Here is a 19,054-nt window from a genome sequence, read left to right as displayed (position 1 = left end):
TGCCAGCTATTTTCTCCCCCGGGTGTGCCATGCCCCTCGGGATGGACCACGGCCGGTATCATGGCCCGCGCAACACCTGCACCCGGTGTGGCGGGGACACCGGGAGTGTGGAACGGGACAGGGTCGATGGCGGGCGACATATGGGAGGAGGTGAACACCCCGGAGTACGTCGGCCCAGGACCGCTGCTGGAGTTGTATCGCCAGATCATGGCGCCTGAGGAGACCTTCGCTTTCTGCTGCCCCAGGTGAGCCAGAATTTAAATATTCTCTTCACTGTACCCCCAACAGAAACAACAGCATGCTTGAAAAGAGAAACTCTCAAGCTGACCAGTCTTCTTTTCCTCAGCGGCTACGTGAACAGACCAGGCAGTGCTTGCTTCTCGTCGGTCGCGTCCCTGGCTTTCCATCGATGGGGGGCCTCTTTGGGGGATGCATGTCCAGCCTGTGACTATCGTCATCAGCTCCACCGTCACCACCCGGTTCTGGTCGGACGTCACGGAAGATGGGCCGGGCAGCACCTTCGAGCCCTACAGCACCTATGCGCTGTCCAGCGTGTACAATCCCTCGGAGATCGCCAACATGGCCGTCATGACCACCGTGGCCGCCGTCCCGCTCATCCACAAGGCTTCCGACGTGCCGACTGACACCCCGAATACGGCCGCATCGGTCACGCCGCCGACTGGTGGCGCCCTTGTCGTGCGTCCGCTGGCGATGGTGGTTCTGAGCATGTTCACTGGTGCGCGGATGACTTTTCGTTAGTTGGGAGGAAAGTCTTGACCTTTGCGGCCGTTTTGGAGTTCGGGAATTTAACGAGTGGATGAGGAGTAAATTGGTGAGACCCTTCTGATTGAGCGAGATGGCGTACTGCATCAGTATCATTTTTGACTTGTGTTGCGTATGGACGACTTGCTAATTCCCGTCATTGCCATTGCGACGATGCAGACATGCAGCTACTGGGGACTCGCCCAACCGCTTGATTGACGACCATAGCATGGAGTTTGAATGACTCTGATGCCAAGGAAACCGAATAGGAATGTTGAAAAGGTTGTGAAATTAAAGTGAAGTCGGAAGAAAGATGATTGAAAAGGTGAGTTCGTTCGTTTGCAGTCGACAGGGTTGACGTTAGTGCACTGAATGACAGAAAGAATGGGGGAGCTACCGAAATACGAAATCCAACAAGACCCAGACCCTGGATCCATCCATGACAAAACCGCGTGGGGACTAATTAAGCGATCCTTCCCAAGTCGGCGGCCTTTGAAAGTGCCATTGAGTGCATTGGGAGAGTCAGTAGCAAACGCTTTGCACATCAGCTGAACAAAGTTGATGCCCATCTTCACAATTACATTGGAGCGGCGGGTGGGCGGTACTTATGTACGCCCCTATCCACACCCACTCTCACACATCATCCACTCCGGATATTGGGAAAACACCAAAGCCCAACCAACCCAAGACTTGATGATTGTTACCTTGCAGACAAAGTCAGCAACCGTCACGCACCTCAAATTCCGTCATACTGTCTCTTCTTCTACTCTTTTTTTTGTTTGTTACCTTTTTCTGCCGCCCGCGCTGCAGTTGCGCGACCCGAAGTAAGCCCGCAACCGCCATCGTAACGTGGGACATCATTCATTCATCCTCCCAGGACAGGAGGGGAAACTCACCTCACCTCTCGCCGCCTGGTCGCCTGGAGGTAACCAAACCACCCACCGCCATATCCTCGAAGAAAAACAACAATTTTGTTTTCTGAGGTGCGATCGATCGATCTTGACTTTTTTCCCGATCGACGAATGAATGAATACGCCCAAAATTGAAAATCACAAAAGCTCGCCCCGGCCTCTCCCAGAATGGCGCCCAACTGGCAAACCACAGACAGCTTCTACGAGCTAGGCGGCGCCTCGCAGGCGCAGCCCTCGGGCTTCCGCGCCGTCAAGAACGTGTGGTACGCCCGCGCCCGCGCCCACGTCACCCAGTACCGCCGCTTCTACGTCATCATCGGCATCCTCATCGTCTGCTGCATCATCACCTTCACGCTGCTGGGTGTGCTGCTCCCGCGGACCTTGGCGGGCAATCATGGTGATAACTCCGAGCAAGCAAAACCCTCGACTTAACGCTCCGCTCACTTTCTTCCCATGGCTTTCTCATCGATCTTTTCTTTTACTGACATTGAGATTGCAGCGACTCCTCTTCCCCTACTGCGACTGCTACCCAGACCGGCACCGCCACGGCCTCGCCGACGTCCACGGACAAGCCGAAGCCCACGGGCGGCGACTGCGACCCTTCCACCTTCGCCGACAGCGTCAGCAACGTCGCCGTCTACGTGCCCGGCGCCCCGCTCCAGATCGCCTACCCGACGGCCGACGACGCCGCCGACTGCTGCAAGCAGTGCTTCGCGCTCGCCGACAGCGCGGACCAGCACTGCAACGGCTGGGGCTACATCGGCGGCATGTGCAACATAATGTACGACTACCCCGGCGGCAGCAAGGACGACACCTGCCCGAAAGGGTACCCCCAGGTCTCGATCGAGAAGAAGGGCGGCAAGAAGGGGGACACGGGCGGCTACGGGCCCTGTGCGTTCCAGCATAAGGGCAGCGGCTGAGAGAGGAAGAAATAAAGTGTGGGGGAGAGGAGGTGGATTCTGTGGTGGCTTGACATCTTGACGGGGGGAAGCAGCAATGAAGATGACCTACGTAGCGGGACTAGGCAATGACGGCATCGGGTAGCCGCCATCGCAAAAGAGAAAGAAGATGAGTAGGTGCGCACCATCACGTGACAACATCAGTTGTCTCCATTTTAAGATACCCAACAAATACTGTCCAATTCAGTTATTGGCAAACCCGAAATTTTTCCGTTGGATGATGATGGGACCGGTCCCAAATGTACATATATATAGACATGTAATAATATAGGCGAAAAAGGCAAGCACAGTAATGGAAAGGCAGGCATGGGTGCTAGCTTGTCTGGATTTGCAATGAAAGTATGAGAGGAGAGTACTCCGTAATAAGAAACCTTTCTTACCTGATCCCAGCCGATATCTCTCTCGTAACGCCCAGTCCCTCGGCAATCCGCCCGTCCTAGTTCTTGTCTGCCTTGAAGCTGTCTAGGCGCTCAGCTCGCCCTTGTGCTCGCTTGTCCTCATCGCCACTATGCAGCTCCTGCAAGTAGTCCTTGAAGTCCTTCGAGAGCTCCACCACCGCGCGCAAGTGCTGGTCGGTCACCAGGATGGTCCCTTCGGCATCTTTCTCCGCATCGTACTCGGCCAACGAGACGGCCGTTTGGAATGCTGGGGAGAAGTTTGACAAGAGTTAGCACACAGACAAAGTAATACCGCTGCCGCCACGGACTGAGTGAGTGAGTGAGCTGGGGCGCGCCAACGTACCGTTCCTGATCTCTCGCCCGTTCCACTTCAGGTTGCTCTTGTTAATCTGCTCAATGTACTCCTTGGACGCCATGTTAAGCCGCATGTAGCCCTTGCGGTCGCGCTCGAGCTTGTCGATGAAGGTTTGCCAGACCTTCTGCCGCTGGTGGTCGGTGAACTCGGGGTAGTACAGCTGGACATGGACGCGGGAGATGAAGGCGTCGTCGAACGACCCCACTCGGTTGGTGGTCAGGAACAGGATGCCCTCGTAGTACTCGAGAGCTCTCAGAAAGCCTGCAAAGCCTGGTTAGTCATTCGCGATCATGGATAGTGGGTGGATGGATGGCCCCAACTGACCGGCGACTAGGCTGTTACGCGTCAAGTCGGCCGTGGAGCGCCGTTCCATGAATACATCTGCTTCATCTATGAGTAGCACGGCGCCCCAGCTTTTCGCGTTCCTGAAATGCTCGGTCAGGTTCTTTTCCACGTCCTTAGCATCAGTGCCAATATCGCTAGATGTCAGAATCATCAGAGGCCGCTTCGTGAAGGCCGCTATGCATTCTGGGAACTTAAGTCAGATGATTTGGGGGTCAGGGACTTTCAACTCGAACATACCGGCTGTGAGGGTCTTCCCGACGCCCGGCTTCCCATGGAGCAGAAACGTCAATCCTGAGCCTTTACCCATGACAAAGTCGGCGCTCCACATAGGTCTAGGCATCGTCTCCTCTGCCTTGTTTCTACGTGCAAAACTTTTCGCAAGAGATGTCAGTGTGCGCTTCTTTTCTCTTCTATGATCAGGTTGTTGACCATAGTCTCGTCGAATTCCGGATCTGAGAGGTTTTGGACGTGAACTTTCTCTGTCTCGCTGTTAGGTTTTCCACTTTAGTATACAGTCCAGGGACAGGGCCTTCATTACCCCAAGACCTCGTCCGAAAAACAAATACCCGAACTACAGAGGGACAGAGGAGATACTGATGTGATGTCATCTTGTCTTCCTCCCATTTGGCTGAGCCGATTGCATCGTAACCCTCAAAAGCAGTCGCAAACTCGCTTTCGCCGCCACCAACTCGAGCTGACTCACAGACGGAGCAGAGACAGCGCCAACCCCCTTTGCGTAGGTCACTCTGATCTATTATTCCGCTTGGGGGATTAATGGATACGGCAAGTTGAGCATCTGCCATTACTAGTCCATCGATCTGGATTTTTCAGTCTTCATGTGCGAGTCGGGCGCTCTGGGAAACCTACCTGTTGGTAAGGGAGCTTCGTACTCCGTCCAGCATGGTGCATGCACTGCTTCTGTAGAAGCCGACAGTACTTACGGCCCCAGTCTTTTAATTCTTGGACAACAGGATCTTCACTGCCCTCCAATGTCGCAGTATCGAGTATCTTCCGTGTGGTTTCCTTGAAGCTCAACTCTCCATCAAAGAGGGAGATACTCGAAACGTACCCTACCCGCGAAAGGAACCGTCCATCGTATTTCAGCCTCCAAAAGGAAACCTTCCATTCTGTGGGCGGGTATGCAAACGTCCCGCCTGCAACTGACCTGATGATTCCTGGTAGCCATCTGCTCTGGCTCCTGTACCGGCAAATCATGGTCCTGCCTGGTTTGTGTGCCACCCAAGCATGAGAAAAATGAGTAATAACCTCTTGCGTTTCTTTCCATCTCAGCTCTGACGCCTTTCATGGCTGTTTCATCCAGAAACTGGATTAGTGCCTTCATATGCTCAGCCACAAAGCGGTCTCCTATGCACAAGGACTCCGGGGGCTTATCTTGGCGCTCTCTTGCATACTCCTGCAACTCGTCGTAATGATGAACAAGAATACAGTAGGGAGAGTTGATGGTGATTTCGCCGCTAAGATCCTGGCCTGGATAGTATTGGACGACGGCTCTCAATGCATTGATTATAGCAGGTGAATATAGCCTGATGGCAAATGTTGGTACCGCTCCACTGTGAATAGCCCAGTCGCTATTTTTGTTGTCCGTCCTCGGGGTGTACCTGTACGTCTTCACGACGTCGAAGACTAGTCCCAGGGTTTGTTCGGTATTTGAGTCCGTCGGAGGCACGTCGGAGGGTTCCTCTTTGATCACTTCGTCGGTTCTCGCATCGCGGTACTCTGTACGGTACCCTATTCGGACTTTGTGGTCTGCGGTGGATTGGTTTGTTTGGGAGGCAGCTGGCTTAGTTGACTGCGTTGGGGCTGCCGCTGTCCCCTGATTGCCATCGGATGAAGAAGGCACCATGGTTGACATCATGACTGAGCTTCCAGCGTGTAAGGGCCAAACTCCATGAAGTGTTACAGCTGCGTCTGTTGTTGCAGACAATGCGAATCTGGACCTCTGAGTTTCACCAACTTCCAAGTGAGAGTTGGTTCAGAAAGAAGTGCCTAGACTTTGCTGATTCAAAATGACATGCATAGCTGGGGCTGGGACCCCTCATTTCATGTAATTAATACTGTCTGCCTCGGTGTCACCCCAATCTAACCTACCTTAGCGTGCTGCAATGTCAGCATTCATCGTCATAGGATTGTTGATGGATAGGATAATGCGGTAGAGTTTCCACACATCCATTATTCTGATTGGGGCTTTATGCCGGTAACATTTAGCCGCCACACCTGAGTGAGCTGACGTAGCATACTCGAGGTTGAAAAAGGCAAGAATGAGCGGGCTGTGTCAGCAAGTTGTCGTGCGCGCACTACCGCGAATTGTTCCGTACTCAACTACCCCTCCTACATTCGAAGGCCATAATATAGACTCACTTGTGCACAGTATCTCCAAGCTGATGGTGCTTGCTGAATTGAACAAGGCATAACAACACGATGGGTGACTTGTACGATATTCATACTTCTCGAAGGATCGTACGAAGTAAGCCTTCTTCTTCTTCTTTTTTCCCCTTTTCCTCACTTCGTTTCGGGATACAACAAAATACCAGGTCGGCCTGGAAGGAGCGAAAGACTTCTTTGTGATATAATGTCCTGTTCTATCTTGCAAGCCTTGGAACCCGCCGATATCCCGTGTTTACGCTTTCAAAGGAAATTATGATTTGCAGTCTCAAGTTTGCCGTCCGCTAATCAGGCACGTTATAGTGTACAGCTTCGATGTCGAAGAGAGAATCACAGAAGACGATGCCGCCTATCCGCTGACTCAGGTTTTGGCCCATGATAGGGGGCAAATCCGCGACATAGACCCTTGGCGACGGTTTTTTGAGAAACGCGACGAAGATAATGCAGATGGGTAGGAAGATGCGCTGCCCAATATGAAGGATAGCTAACGTAGACAGTGACCCGATTGAGAAGATCCTAAGTATTGAATCATCAAACTTGAAAAAGAAGTGGGCTGCCTTCTATGACGGCTGCTCACGAGATGATAGACTTGATCTGCGTTCTTATGAACCGACTATCGAAGGAGTCCTAGAAGTCGTCAAACGAATACAAAACGAATGGCAGAACCGGCGCCAAGACACACGACGCGGAAAGACTTTACACCAGTTCCGCAGGTTGTGCCGGGGTATCGACTCGCACAAATCACTCCTTAAGATTCTTCCGGAAGGCAATGAGTATATTTCGATCTTCACGGGGACCTTGAATGTCATATTAAAAGTAACAAGAAACGGCATATCTTCTAAAACGCCCCCACACTATGTTTTGGGCTGACCTCCCTACAGGCCAGTGCAAACTACGAACGAGTTATCGAGAGTTTATCCGAAGCTCTTTCTACCATTACTGAACATGTTGCTGAGTGTCAAGTGGAGCTTCAGCTATACGAAACTCCCGAGATGAAAGAGGCCGTAGCAACCTTGTACGCCGAAGTCTTTCTTCTTCTTTCAGACCTCATGGACTACTTGACAAAGAAACGGCTTCAAAGACTCCTTGGCTCCTTCAACGAGGACCTCTGCAAGAAGTACGAGGATCAGATTAGCAATATCAATAACAAAGCCAAAAGGATTCAGCGCTTGGCCGAACAAAGCTCACGAGTCGAACTCAGGGCTGTGAGACTTGAGCTGGAGAATATGAAGCGAAACATGATTGCTGGTCAAGAAGGCGAAGCGAGACTGCGCGCCGAGTTGATTGCGTCGGCCAATCGCATAGAGGCTGAGCAGCGTGAGGCTATGAGGAGAAGGGATGTCCCGACACAGAGGCAATTGATGGACCACCTAGCCGGTACTCTAAACCAAATGCTGGAGAGACGAAGCGCTTCGAGCTGTAATCAATGCGCGCGCAGCAACGCGTGAGTACTTTCCCATGCATAACGAGCAACCACAGTGAGGTTCTGTTTTTGTTTTTCGTTTCGCCACCTATAAAGAGAAAACTAATGAGAATGTAGAAGCCTCGCAGCAGGGAACTCTCTTGCCCATTGGATATACCACTGGCATGGCCGTTTTGCCAACATCGACATCATCCGTTTCCACAAGCTTGGAAATCATGGCCGATGACGTTCTTCTACACTCGAAGCATTTCGAAGATTTTTTCGACCGGGAGCGTGTCCGCTTACCTGGGTTGCAACTGCGTCCGGTGATGCAGACAGACCAAGTCGTCCGCCGGCTATCGAATTGGGCCAAAGCAGATCCTGGCATCCTTTGGCTCGAGGGACCCGCATCACCGATGAGAGATGAATACAATCCACTCGCGACTATCGCGGCCAGGGTTGTCGACTTGGCAGACCAGGGGAACGTACCTTTAATCTCGTAGTAAGTCCTCGACGACTACCGGCACTGAGGCAGTGTTCCTTCTGTACTAACCAGAACTGTTAAACAGCTTCTGCCATCTTCCGAGAGGAGAGAAGCTACGTCCAGGAAATAATACGAGAGAGGTTCAGGCCACTGCCGCTCTCATCACCGCCCTGACACGTCAAGCGATGGAGCTGCTTCTACCTCAATTTGAGGCCAGTCTCAATTTGTCCGAGGTGCGGCTGAGTCTGGTCAACGGAAGCATGGACTCGATGCCCGAAGCACTGAGACTGCTCGGTGATGTGCTCAAGATCCTCGACATGCAACTGCTCTGCGTCGTCGATGGTCTCCACTGGCTCGACGACCGCACCACTAACTCCGTGCTAGCCGATCTTGTCGATACGCTCCGCAACGGCAAAACCAAGATGCTTTTCACGACTACGGGGCGATCGGCCTGTCTCCAGTGCGAATCGAGTAGGACGGAGAAATTCACAATCGAGTCCCTCAATCCGAGAGGTTCGGATGTAAGGTTGAGTGAACAAACTCTCACGCTGCAGGATAGGGCGACATAAGGCACAGTTCATGCATGCGCCTGAGGCCTTGGTCTATCCATTTTCCCGCTCTATCGAGAGGTTGGCGTTGGATTTGGCTAGAATAGCATCTATTCTCATCTATGGAACTGCGCCCTTTGGGTTTTGACTCCCAGACTACCGCTATCCTCAAGTTTACCCCTGAAATATACACAGAGCGCCTGAAGGTCCGTGCGTGTTAAGTGGATGCCCTATTTAGCATTCCCCGATACGAATACGAGCACCGTCCGCCGGATATCTTAGTTCCGTATCGCACGATTTCTAGATCCTCCAGCCCGATGGATCAGCCCTGTCTGAGTTCTGTCTATATAAGATTTGGTGAAATCCGTCTTTTCATCAGTATAGCCACTCCAACCCAACACTCTCTCAGAGAATAGAGTTGCAACTTGAACTTGACACAACCTTGCAATGGCGCCGTTGAAGCCCAAGTACGAGTTTGGAGGCCCGTAAGTTGGATGGGGTTACTCTTGTACCAGCTTGTTTTCTAATCTGTGCATAGCGTCGGTGCCGCTGCCATTATCTGCGGCCTGCCAATCCTCCTCAATGTCTTCTACTTCACCTGCAATGACGAGACCGGGTGTCCCGTCCCGATCTTGCTTACTCCCAGCGCCTTCACGTGGGAGACCCTCAAAGACACAGATATCCTGGCCACAGAACGGAATATGGGGTTTCACGAGCTGGAAAGTCACCGGCTGGCTCTTAGCTTACTACATGCTCAGCCTAATTCTCTACGTTGTCCTCCCAGCGCAAGAGCTCTTCGGGACAAAATTGAAGCAGTCAGGTCGGCCACTCAAGTATAGACTCAATGGTATGTCATTCCGATATCTTTGGCATAAGAGAATAACTTCGAGTAAAGATGCTGACATAAATATGCAGCCTTTTCTTCTACAGTGGTCCAGCTTATCGCATGCGCCATCGGTACTTACTTCCAAGGCGCCAACTTCGTTGTCTGGACTTTCATCTCGGACAACTACCTTCAGCTTCTCACCACCAGCATAATCCTATCCTATACCATATCCGTATACATCTACGTCGCCAGCTTCAGCATAGACCCCGCCAAGCCCGACCCCAACCTGCGCGAGCTCGCCGAGGGCGGCCAGACCGGCAACGTCATCTACGACTTCTTTAAGGGCGGAGCTCAACCCGCGCCTCACGCTGCCCATCCTCGGCGTCGAGGTTGACCTCAAAACATGGCTGGAGATGCGGCCCGGCCTCACGGGCTGGATCCTGCTGGACCTGGCCTTCGTCGCGAAGCAGTACCGCACCTACGGCTTCCTGAGCGACAGCATCCTCTTCACCGCGGCGGCGCAGACGTACTACGTCCTCGAGGGCCATTACTTCGAGAGCGACCTACTCAGCATGATGGACATCACCATGGACGGCCTCGGTTTCATGCTCGTCTTCGGCGACATCGCCTGGGTGCCCTTCCTCTACTCGACGCAGTGCCGCTACCTGTCGGTCTACCCAGTCCACCTCGGCGCCGCCGGTCTCGTCGCCGTCGCCGCCGTCTTCGCGCTGGGGCTCTACATCTTCCGCGCGGCGAACTCGCAGAAGACCCGCTTCCGCACGCAGCCGGACCACCCGAGTGTTAGGGGCTTGCCTTACATCCAGACTAAGCGCGGCACGCGACTGCTGACAGGCGGCTGGTGGGGCATGTCGCACCACATGAACTACCTGGGCGACTGGATCCAGGCGTCGCCCTTCAGCTTGCCGACGGCGCTGGCTGGCTACCTCATCCTCCCCGCCGAAGCCAGCCCCCCTGTGCCTGGTGCCATCGCCATGCTGGACGGCCGCGCTGTGGTTCAGGGGCTGCCAAGGGGTACGGTATGGTCTTCACCTACTTCTATGTTGTGTACTTCGCAACCCTGCTCATGCATCGAGAGCGCCGGGACGACCTTGCTTGTGCCGAGAAGTATGGCGAGGACTGGGAGAAGTACAAGAAGATTGTGCGGTGGAGAATACTGCCTGGCATATATTGATGGCACCGTCTCGCACAACCATGTCATGCCAGAGAACTACACATTCAAATCAAAGTTTGGAAAAGTTTCAATGAAGAGCCATAGATAAGACGTTATAGGTATATAAATACTTGCATGCGGGGCCAAGTATCCGGCGATACGAAGGCAGTAGCTCGAAACCGGAGAAGAGAAAGTAGAATACCAAGCTATTGCATCAAAATTTCGACCAACATTCCTTTCCCATCCTCAGCAACCCGAAAATTCGCCTGCTCAAGCGCCTCGCGGGACTCACTGACAGTCCTCACTCTCGTGCCTTTCATCCACGTCTCTGTGCTCTTTGCCGTGTTTTCAATCCCGATGCGGACTGAAACCATGCTATATTCATGGCCTATTTTAGTAAGGGGGTACACAGATGGTTGGCGCAGCTGCCTTGGCTGGTTCAGGAAGCAAAATGCCACACTGGGTTTCCGTCAAACAAAGACATCGACAAAGAGGTCGATGAGTTTCTATCGACTGCGTCTAGCAAAGAGGTAGGCTAGTCCGGACGGCCGTGCTAGAATAGTTCAACAGACGGGCTACTTAAGATTCAAATAACCATGCATTGCTTACAATTCGCTCAGGACAAGCCACATTTGCTTGGAGACGCTTTTCACGTTTTATGCGATGGTATTACGTAAGTAACTAGTAGTACGCTCAGATGTAATGAATTAGTACATTTCATATTTTTAACTTACCTGTCTTGCTCTAGGTGGCTTAGAGTGATAAGTTAAGGCTGAAAGCAAAGGCGCCTAGAAGTCGTGAAACAAAACAAAAAAACATCTTATGCAAAGGACTTTTACAATCAACAATCAGCCAGGAAGAAAAGAAATCAAAGAATGGGGGTTACGCTACAAGTCGGGATCAGAATCAGATCTGGCTCTGGCAGTTCTCGAGGGGCCGCACGAGTCCGAGGCCGGCCTCGAACAGGCTCAGCTTTACCGTCTTTGTGCTGGCGCTTCGGCCTCGGGGGTTGGAACTCCCCATCCGCATTATCGTCTTCGTCGTCTGCCTTGCGCTTCTTGGACTTGGACGCGGTCACAGGCCCGGGCTGTTTCAAGGGCTGCTGCTGCTGCTCCTGCTGCTGCTTCTGCTGTTGGATATCGACCAAAATCAGGACCATGAATTTCGAATCATGTATGCCCTTCGTGAACTGGTCGGGGTTGACCAGCGGTGCCGGGTCGCCGCTCGCCCGCCACGCCTCGAGGTCGGCGGCTAAGAGCCGCGTCAACACTTGCAGGTCGGCTTCGTCCAGGTCTTTCTTCGAGCGGTACTGCACGGACCGGAAGGTGGCCGTCGCGTTGGGCGCCACGGCGGGGCTATTGTAGGTGGTAGCCTGACGCCGGTAGAGCTCCGCGACGGCGCGCGCCACGGCGACGTCCTCCTCGCGGATGGGGCAGGGAGAGCCATCGTCGTCGTCGCCATCGTCGCCGTTTTCGCCGCCGACTTTGTCGTAATCATGTTTGTAGCTCCAGCCTGCGCCTCGGATCTCGCCGATGCCGACGCTGTGGTATGCGGACTTGGTGACGGGCCTGTAAACCAGGAATTCGTAGTCGAATTCGTACTCATTATCTACCGCCGCCATGTCGACCTTGACAAGATCGGGTACATGAAACACCAGAGGGGGTTCTGACAGAGACTGCTCGGACTCGGACGAGCCCTTGTAGCCTAGCAGGGTCGTGTCGAGCATGGCCAGGCTCCCGTCCTCGGTCGTGTACTTCATGACGACGCCCATGCTGGGCGTCCACGACGGAAAGGGCGAGTTTCCTGCAGTTGCGCCGGCTAGGTGGGCGTTGAAGACCTGCCGCAGGTTGGGGGTGTCGAACAGATCGTAGTCCTCGGAGCTCGTGAACGCGTGGGGGACCACGCTCTCGATCGTGTTCAGCTTCTCGCTCACCTGGTTCCCGCCGCCGCTGTTCGGCCGGATGCCCCGGCAGAGGAAGCGGGGGTAGCCGGGCTGCGGCTGGGAGAACTTCGCGATGGCGGCCTCCCATTTCCGCCGCGTCTTGGTGGCGATGCCGGATGCTTTTGCGCTGGCAGAAACAGCCTTCGACACCCGGGACTTGCGGGTCCGTCTGCCAGTCGTCCCGGAGACCTTGTTCGAGCCGGGGTCTACATAGAAGGGCCGCTGGAGCGCCTCCAGCTCCAATATTCTTACCTTTTTCTTGCCTGACATGCTGTTTTGGCTCGGCCCGGAAGTCGTCGAGTGCTTTTTGCGAATGGAGTTGTTTCTCAAACGGAACTTGTGGTGGTGTTAACAAACCACCTTTATACCAGTTCCCTGTGTCTCCTTTCCCTTTCATACCCATATTCATGGTTCTAGTTACAATGGCCAGCTTACGCCTTTGTTATAGAGTAATGCCTTTGTTTAAACAATAGCCATTCAAAGTTCTCGATCAGGGGGCAAATCTGCTCGTATTGGAATCAGTGCCCAATATCTTCCAGAATCCAGTATCAATCAAATATGAAAGGTTTATACGTGACTAGTTGCCCATCCCTTTCTGAGTGTTGCGATAGAAGCTCCTTTTTCGCAAAGAGCTGGTTGTCCTCCTTCGACCAATGCATGCGTAACTAGTACTGCTGGCTACCACAGCTAAAATATATCAAACCAAACCTCCGTTGGCTCTGTCTCAAGATATTCGCCTTGCATGATTCCATATACATATGCGTCTCCTAAGAACGTGTAGCCACCGCCAGTAGCATCGTCGGTCCGAGATCGTAATAAGGTAAAACCCCACAATAGTGTTACGACATCACCGTGCTTGATCGCAACGTGACCCAGCCCGAACATGGCCTTGGTGGTCTTGAAAATTGTCCTTCCGCGCCTGCTGAATCCTAACCAACGAGGCTAAAAGCGCATAATGTCGACTAAGCGCTTGTCGACGGTGTCCAAGTCTGGCCGCATCGAATAGTCATAGACCTCTTGATGAGCGAATTCAGACACCTCTGAGGTCAGGCTATCAGTATTGATGGGCTCCTGACGCATGAAGTTCCGGAAAAATCAGAGATAATCTTCGCTCGTAGTCGTGGGTTCTTTGCTGTTATGACGATGGATGCCATCTCGTCTATCTAGCATCACTGTGCGCCATACGTAAGCCTCCGCTGGATCTGAATCGGGTCCCAATCCAGCGAACTGGATGATGGGTTTCAGCCAAGCCTTTGAGTGAATAATGTGAGGGGGTCCCCATTCGTTACCATGAAACCAATATGATGGTTGCATAACTTCAGTGATACTGTCAACAAGTCAGCCGGGTCGCCGTAAAATGCGAGGGCTCATATTTTCGTGAGCTGCGAAAGCTGGCAAAATGTCAGCGGCGGCAGCGAATTGTCTTTTGTGATCTTTGCTGGGAACTCTAGATCCTCGCCTTCCAAAAAATACCCAGTCAGGAACCCATGAATACAGGCCCTCCGATGTTTCGCTGTTCTCCATTGGTACGCATCGATCCAAGTGAAATGAAAACTGGTGAATGTCACCATCATGGATAAGGGCCTTTGTAGTGGCAATATACACTTCTTCAGAGGTCTTACCGTAGTCCGCCGCCAGGCCAAGCTTCTCGCCATCCGAATTGATGCCAAGTAGCGCGAAGAAGATATTATGAGGATCAGGCGCAGAATAATGTGGTCGCCACGGTGGATTTACATCTTTCCAGACCAGATCAGCCAGTCGTACTGCTTTCCCATGAACGCGTCGACGGCGTACACTTAACACCATAGAGTCATCAGGGATTCCGGGGATACCCCAGGCAAACTTGGCATATTTCGAGGCCACTTTCCGAAGCCCTCTTCCAATGCAGTGAAACACAGCCAACTAAGTGCCCTCAAGCTCGTCTAGTGACACGCTCCGCTCGCCACAAATGACTATGGCATGTCTTGCCAGCGCCACCTCCTGAGTGATCCAAATGCGGTGCCAGAACAGACTTTCTCATTTGGAGGCGACGAAGGATAGATACATCTTTCATGCAATATGTCGTATATTAATCGAGCAAGTTCCGAGCCCTCTTCAAACTCCCCACAGCTGCCTTGCACTGGGGAGGAAGGCCGCGCGGCAACATATTCATGCAGATTTTCTTCCCTCTCTCGCGTCCATGGATCTAGTGCACCGGATGCAACCGCTCGAGGTCCAACGCGAAAAATGAAACCCATAGCGCGGTTGGTTCAGGCGGAGCCCGAGCCCAGAATCATGTATACTCGGTCTGCCCGGCTATAAATCGTGTGCATCTGGGAGACTTGCCAGATCTTCTCGAAGTTCTCGCTTTGGTTGATACATATGGCATCGATCCAGCTCGACATACAGCTTGTTAGTGATCAAGAACGGGGCCCCGTTTATCTCAATTTCCACTTGACTCGTGCTACTACCCCATACATATGAAAGTGCGGAGTAATGGGTGGATTCGTTGGCCAGAGACTCATGCCCAAGCTTCAGGGCGAGCCGTGAGCTGACATTGTGCCCAGTAGGGCTGGAAAACTGCAAGAGCCGGATCTCTCTGTCCTCACGGCTAAGTGATTCATACAAGGCTATCTATGTACCAGCCACACCAACCGACTGGCATCGGTTGATTAGTTAGTTATGACTAGCCGGTTGGTTAATGTTTTCGGTTATTTAAGAGCCTGTGGTTTAGTTAGTTAATAGTTAGTTAACTAATTAACTAGTATATATTATTTAATAATAATCTTTTAATATTAAGTTATTTATTTTATATTTTAACTTTATTATTATAATTATATATCGGTATATATTACCTCGTTATTTATTTATTTATTATTTCTATTTTTATTAAAATAATAAAAACTAAGGTTTTCTATGCTACTTTAAAAAAGGTATTACGTACCTGCGCGTACGAACTCCTTTTCTATTTTATAAAGAGGGGTATATAATACCTCTCGTAGTTCGTACTAAAGATAGATATAAATAATAAAATATAGTAATATAACCTCGATTAAGCCTAGAACCCTCATATATATAAATAGCTTATTTAATAATTATAATTAATAAAAACATTAAATCGATTTTATAAGTAATATAAGCTTTATATTAAAAACGAAGCTATTAAATAAGCTTTCGTACGTACGTATAAATGAGTTCCGAGTTTAATCGAGGTTATATTACTATATTTTATTATTTATATCTATTTTTAATACGAGCTACGAGGGGTATTGTATACCCTTTTTAATAAAATTAAAAAGGGGTTCGTACGCGCAGGTACGTAACATTTTTTTAAACTAATATAAAAAACCTTAGTTCTTATTATTTTAATAAAAGTATTAAAGAGATCTCTATAATTATAATATTAAAAAAGTAACGGGCTATAATTAATAAAAGATTAATTATAAAGAATAACTTTTTATATTTAATTAATATAATTTATATAATAAGAAAATTTAATATTATAAAAAAAAGCCGCGGGTATTTTAAATATTATTAATATTAATATTATTAAATAGGCTTTCTAGTGCGTACATACGCTGCGTAGGGGTTGAGACGGTACTTATATTCTATTTATCTCCTTTATCTATTAATTAACGGGAAGCCGCCAGCGCTTACCTTCTCGTACGAGGGGTTAATAATCCGTGCGTCGTACGTACGTAACGCCCTTTTTAAGAGGTATTAGAAGCCTTTAGAGTAGCTATTCTAATACTAGCAGTTTTTCTTTTTAAAGGGAAAATCCTCTTTTTTCCTTTTTGCTCTTTATTTTTCGTTTACTCGTTATATAGGCGAAGCTTTTTAACGTACGCCTCTATTTATATAATTAATTTATTTATTAAAATAAGCTATTTAAAGGCTTTATTTAAGAATTTCTTTATAAAAACGTCCGCCGGGTTATCCCGTTCGTTTATTTAATAGATTTTTATTATTTCCTTTTTTTCGTATAATTTTCGAAGCGATATAATATCAATTATTAATCGCTTTTCGTTTATTATATTAAGCTTTACCAGGTATTTATATAAAAACTTTAAATTTATATAAAAGATTATTAGAATTTTTTAAAATTTTAAACTTTATATAATCTTTTTAAACGTCGTATTTAATATAATACCGCTATCGACGCTAGAAATTATCCCGTATAGTTTATTAACGAGTAATTATATTTTAAATAACTTTTTTATATTTCGTTAAGCTTTAATAAATAATATTATTTTAGATTTTAAATTAATTTTTTATACGCTTGATCTTTTAATTAAATACAATAAGGTACCCGAATTAAGAAGTTAAGTTTTTATTATTTATAAACGAGCCGTTAATAAAGATATATATCTTTATATATTAAAGGTCGAAAGGGATATATCGGAGTTTTTATATCGAGTTCTCAATTTATTAAATAATTTGGGCGTTCAGGTGCTCGATATCTTCGTTTTTAGGGGCCTGTACCTGGGTTATGACCAACAGGTTATACGCTACCTCCGGCTAGTAGATTAAAGCGATATACGCCCTTTTTCGTACGTTAAGAAATATATTACTAGTTTTGGTTAATAGCTTTTAAATTTATAAGCTAGAGTTATTTAACTTATCCTTTTTATTAAAAAAAGATATCGTGCGTTTTTAATAAGATTTTACTTCCGTTAAATTTTACGGGCATATTTTTTATTAAAGTCTCTTTTAATTTCGTATAAAACGTTATTTTTATTAACTTTTTATTTTTTTTTTTTAAAAAAGAGCTTATAATAAAACTAAAGGTATTATTAATTTATATAGTAATAATCCCGAAGGTTTTTAAGCCGTCGTTTATAAAGAATAAATAAGGGTTATATATAAAAACCGTTATTCCTAAATTTTATATATAGTACTCGTAATATATTTTAAATTAATATAATTTAAATTTTATTAAGCCGTATAATAATAATACGATTTATAAAAACGTTTTTTTAAAGTATTAAGATTTAAACTCTTTTAAAAGCTTCGCGTATATTATATAAATAAACTTATTATATAATTAAATATATATTTAAGTAATATCCCGTAATTCCTTATAAGCTTTAAAATTCCGAATAAGGGTCGGTTTTAATACGAACACTAGCTTTTAATTTATTCTTTAAATTATTAGCGATTAAGTAAGGATTTTCTCTTTTTCCATATTTTCTTATTTTTAAACGATAAGCTTGGATTTTTTATACGGTTTAATATTTTTCCTTTTAATCTTCTGTATAAGCCGGGTTTTAAAGATTTAATAATTATTATAAACCTTCAGGTCAAATTAAATAAACTCGAATACCCTTTATACGACGAGGTTATTTATTTCTTCCGTATTTAATTCTTAAAAAAGGGTTTCGGAGGCCGTAATTATATTATTTTTCCAGAGTTTAACGGCTAAGTCGTAGTTTTTATATTCTTTTTAAATAAGGAATACCGTTAAAGAGTTATACGGAAATAAATATTTTCAAGGTCGGCTTTAACCTTATTACGCGGGAGTTTTAAATTACTTTATAATAATAACGTCTTTTACCTCGGAAATAATATCATCCTCTATTTTAGAAATAGTACTATTCTCGCCTTCCATATTTTTTACAAGTTTTTCGGGTTTTTAAAAATATAATTTAATTTAAATAACTTAAAACTCCTTCGGGCCGTTTAATATATCGACTTAAACTATACGGTTTTTAATTATGGCGATCGGGTACGATCCGGTCTATCCTCCTTTTTCTCGCTATATAAAAACCTTTATACGGAGTAGAAATATAAAAATATTATAAATATACGGTTTACTCTAGGTATTTAAAGCTCGATTAATATTAACCTCTACCTAAATCTTCCGTAATATCTTTATCGCTTTTTGTACAGCTTCCGCTCTCGCCTAGATTTCTAATAACGGAGGCGAACTCGTATTAATTCAGAGATATATTCCGAAAATAAGGAGTGTCGAAACGAGCCTATCCGGGCCGGCAATATCGTTTAAAGCTTTTATTACTATTTAAAGGACCGTTTCCGGGTTTATACGATTATTTAACTCTTTTTATAAAATATTATACGCTCGGTAAAATAAAGTGTACACTTTTTTAATTTTTTTTATTATTTAATAAGCTTCGTATTGAATAGGCTCTCGTACGTACGGTGGTTCCGGTTTTAATCGAGGTTTAATCGTTCTTATTCTATTATTTATATTTATTTTTAATACGAGCTACGAGGGGTATCGTATACCCCTTTTGATAAAATAGGAAAGGGGTTCGTACGCGTAGGTACGTAGCACCTTTTTTAAAATAATATAAAAAACCTTAGTTCTTATTATTTTAATATTAGTAACTTTTTATTTTAACGATAAACTTAGCTAGCTCTTTTTATTAAAACGAGTCTTCCCGCCGTAAAGGTTTCCGTACGGATAGGTTATATTAATCCGGTATTCGGTACCTGTTTAAGCTATATAAATAATATTATACTTTTTTAATATCCTTTTTTATTAAGTAGTAAATCTTTTTAATTAATTATTTTAATTATTTAATAATAGTAACGGTATTAAAAAAAAA

At 47.3% G+C, this 19,054-nt stretch overlaps 7 protein-coding genes across 7 annotated transcripts; 5 read left to right on the top strand and 2 right to left on the bottom strand.

The window, feature by feature from the left end:
• Positions 1-60: 60 nt before the first annotated feature.
• On the top strand, positions 61-759 carry PG994_008221 (uncharacterized protein; the record flags this gene model as incomplete). The annotated part of the gene is made up of 2 exons (XM_066859630.1): positions 61-245; positions 462-759. 2 exons carry the CDS (start codon positions 61-63, stop codon positions 757-759), a joined length of 483 nt encoding a protein of 160 aa, XP_066715117.1.
• Positions 760-1,841: 1,082 nt separating this feature from the next.
• On the top strand, positions 1,842-2,593 carry PG994_008220 (uncharacterized protein; the record flags this gene model as incomplete). Its single annotated transcript, XM_066859629.1, has 2 exons — positions 1,842-1,966; positions 2,173-2,593. 2 exons carry the CDS (start codon positions 1,842-1,844, stop codon positions 2,591-2,593), a joined length of 546 nt encoding a protein of 181 aa, XP_066715116.1.
• A 475-nt stretch (positions 2,594-3,068) lies between these two features.
• Positions 3,069-4,070, bottom strand: PG994_008219 (P-loop containing nucleoside triphosphate hydrolase; the record flags this gene model as incomplete). Its single annotated transcript, XM_066859628.1, has 4 exons — positions 3,069-3,277; positions 3,374-3,646; positions 3,710-3,913; positions 3,968-4,070. 4 exons carry the CDS (start codon positions 4,068-4,070, stop codon positions 3,069-3,071), a joined length of 789 nt encoding a protein of 262 aa, XP_066715115.1.
• Positions 4,071-7,125: 3,055 nt separating this feature from the next.
• Positions 7,126-7,581, top strand: PG994_008218 (uncharacterized protein; the record flags this gene model as incomplete). Its single annotated transcript, XM_066859627.1, has 1 exon — positions 7,126-7,581. The coding sequence occupies one exon, from the start codon at positions 7,126-7,128 to the stop codon at positions 7,579-7,581; it is 456 nt and encodes a 151-aa protein (XP_066715114.1).
• Positions 7,582-8,204: 623 nt separating this feature from the next.
• Positions 8,205-8,588, top strand: PG994_008217 (uncharacterized protein; the record flags this gene model as incomplete). The annotated part of the gene is made up of 1 exon (XM_066859626.1): positions 8,205-8,588. One exon carries the CDS (start codon positions 8,205-8,207, stop codon positions 8,586-8,588), a length of 384 nt encoding a protein of 127 aa, XP_066715113.1.
• A 426-nt stretch (positions 8,589-9,014) lies between these two features.
• PG994_008216 (uncharacterized protein) lies at positions 9,015-10,585 on the top strand (the record flags this gene model as incomplete). The annotated part of the gene is given in 6 exon segments (XM_066859625.1): positions 9,015-9,052; positions 9,106-9,290; positions 9,352-9,414; positions 9,483-9,715; positions 9,744-10,406; positions 10,424-10,585. The coding sequence occupies 6 exon segments, from the start codon at positions 9,015-9,017 to the stop codon at positions 10,583-10,585; spliced, it is 1,344 nt and encodes a 447-aa protein (XP_066715112.1).
• An 847-nt stretch (positions 10,586-11,432) lies between these two features.
• PG994_008215 (uncharacterized protein) lies at positions 11,433-12,776 on the bottom strand (the record flags this gene model as incomplete). Its single annotated transcript, XM_066859624.1, has 1 exon — positions 11,433-12,776. The coding sequence occupies one exon, from the start codon at positions 12,774-12,776 to the stop codon at positions 11,433-11,435; it is 1,344 nt and encodes a 447-aa protein (XP_066715111.1).
• Between the last annotated feature and the right edge of the window lie 6,278 nt (positions 12,777-19,054).

The sequence above is a fragment of the Apiospora phragmitis genome, assembly GCF_038363925.1.
Source record: "Apiospora phragmitis strain CBS 135458 chromosome Unknown utg000007l:2111988.0-4706623.0:1.0-2598199.0, whole genome shotgun sequence".
Taxonomy (NCBI): domain Eukaryota; kingdom Fungi; phylum Ascomycota; class Sordariomycetes; order Amphisphaeriales; family Apiosporaceae; genus Apiospora; species Apiospora phragmitis.
The sequence above is the reverse complement of the archived record's forward strand: the minus strand, read 5'-3'. Positions and strand labels throughout refer to the sequence as shown.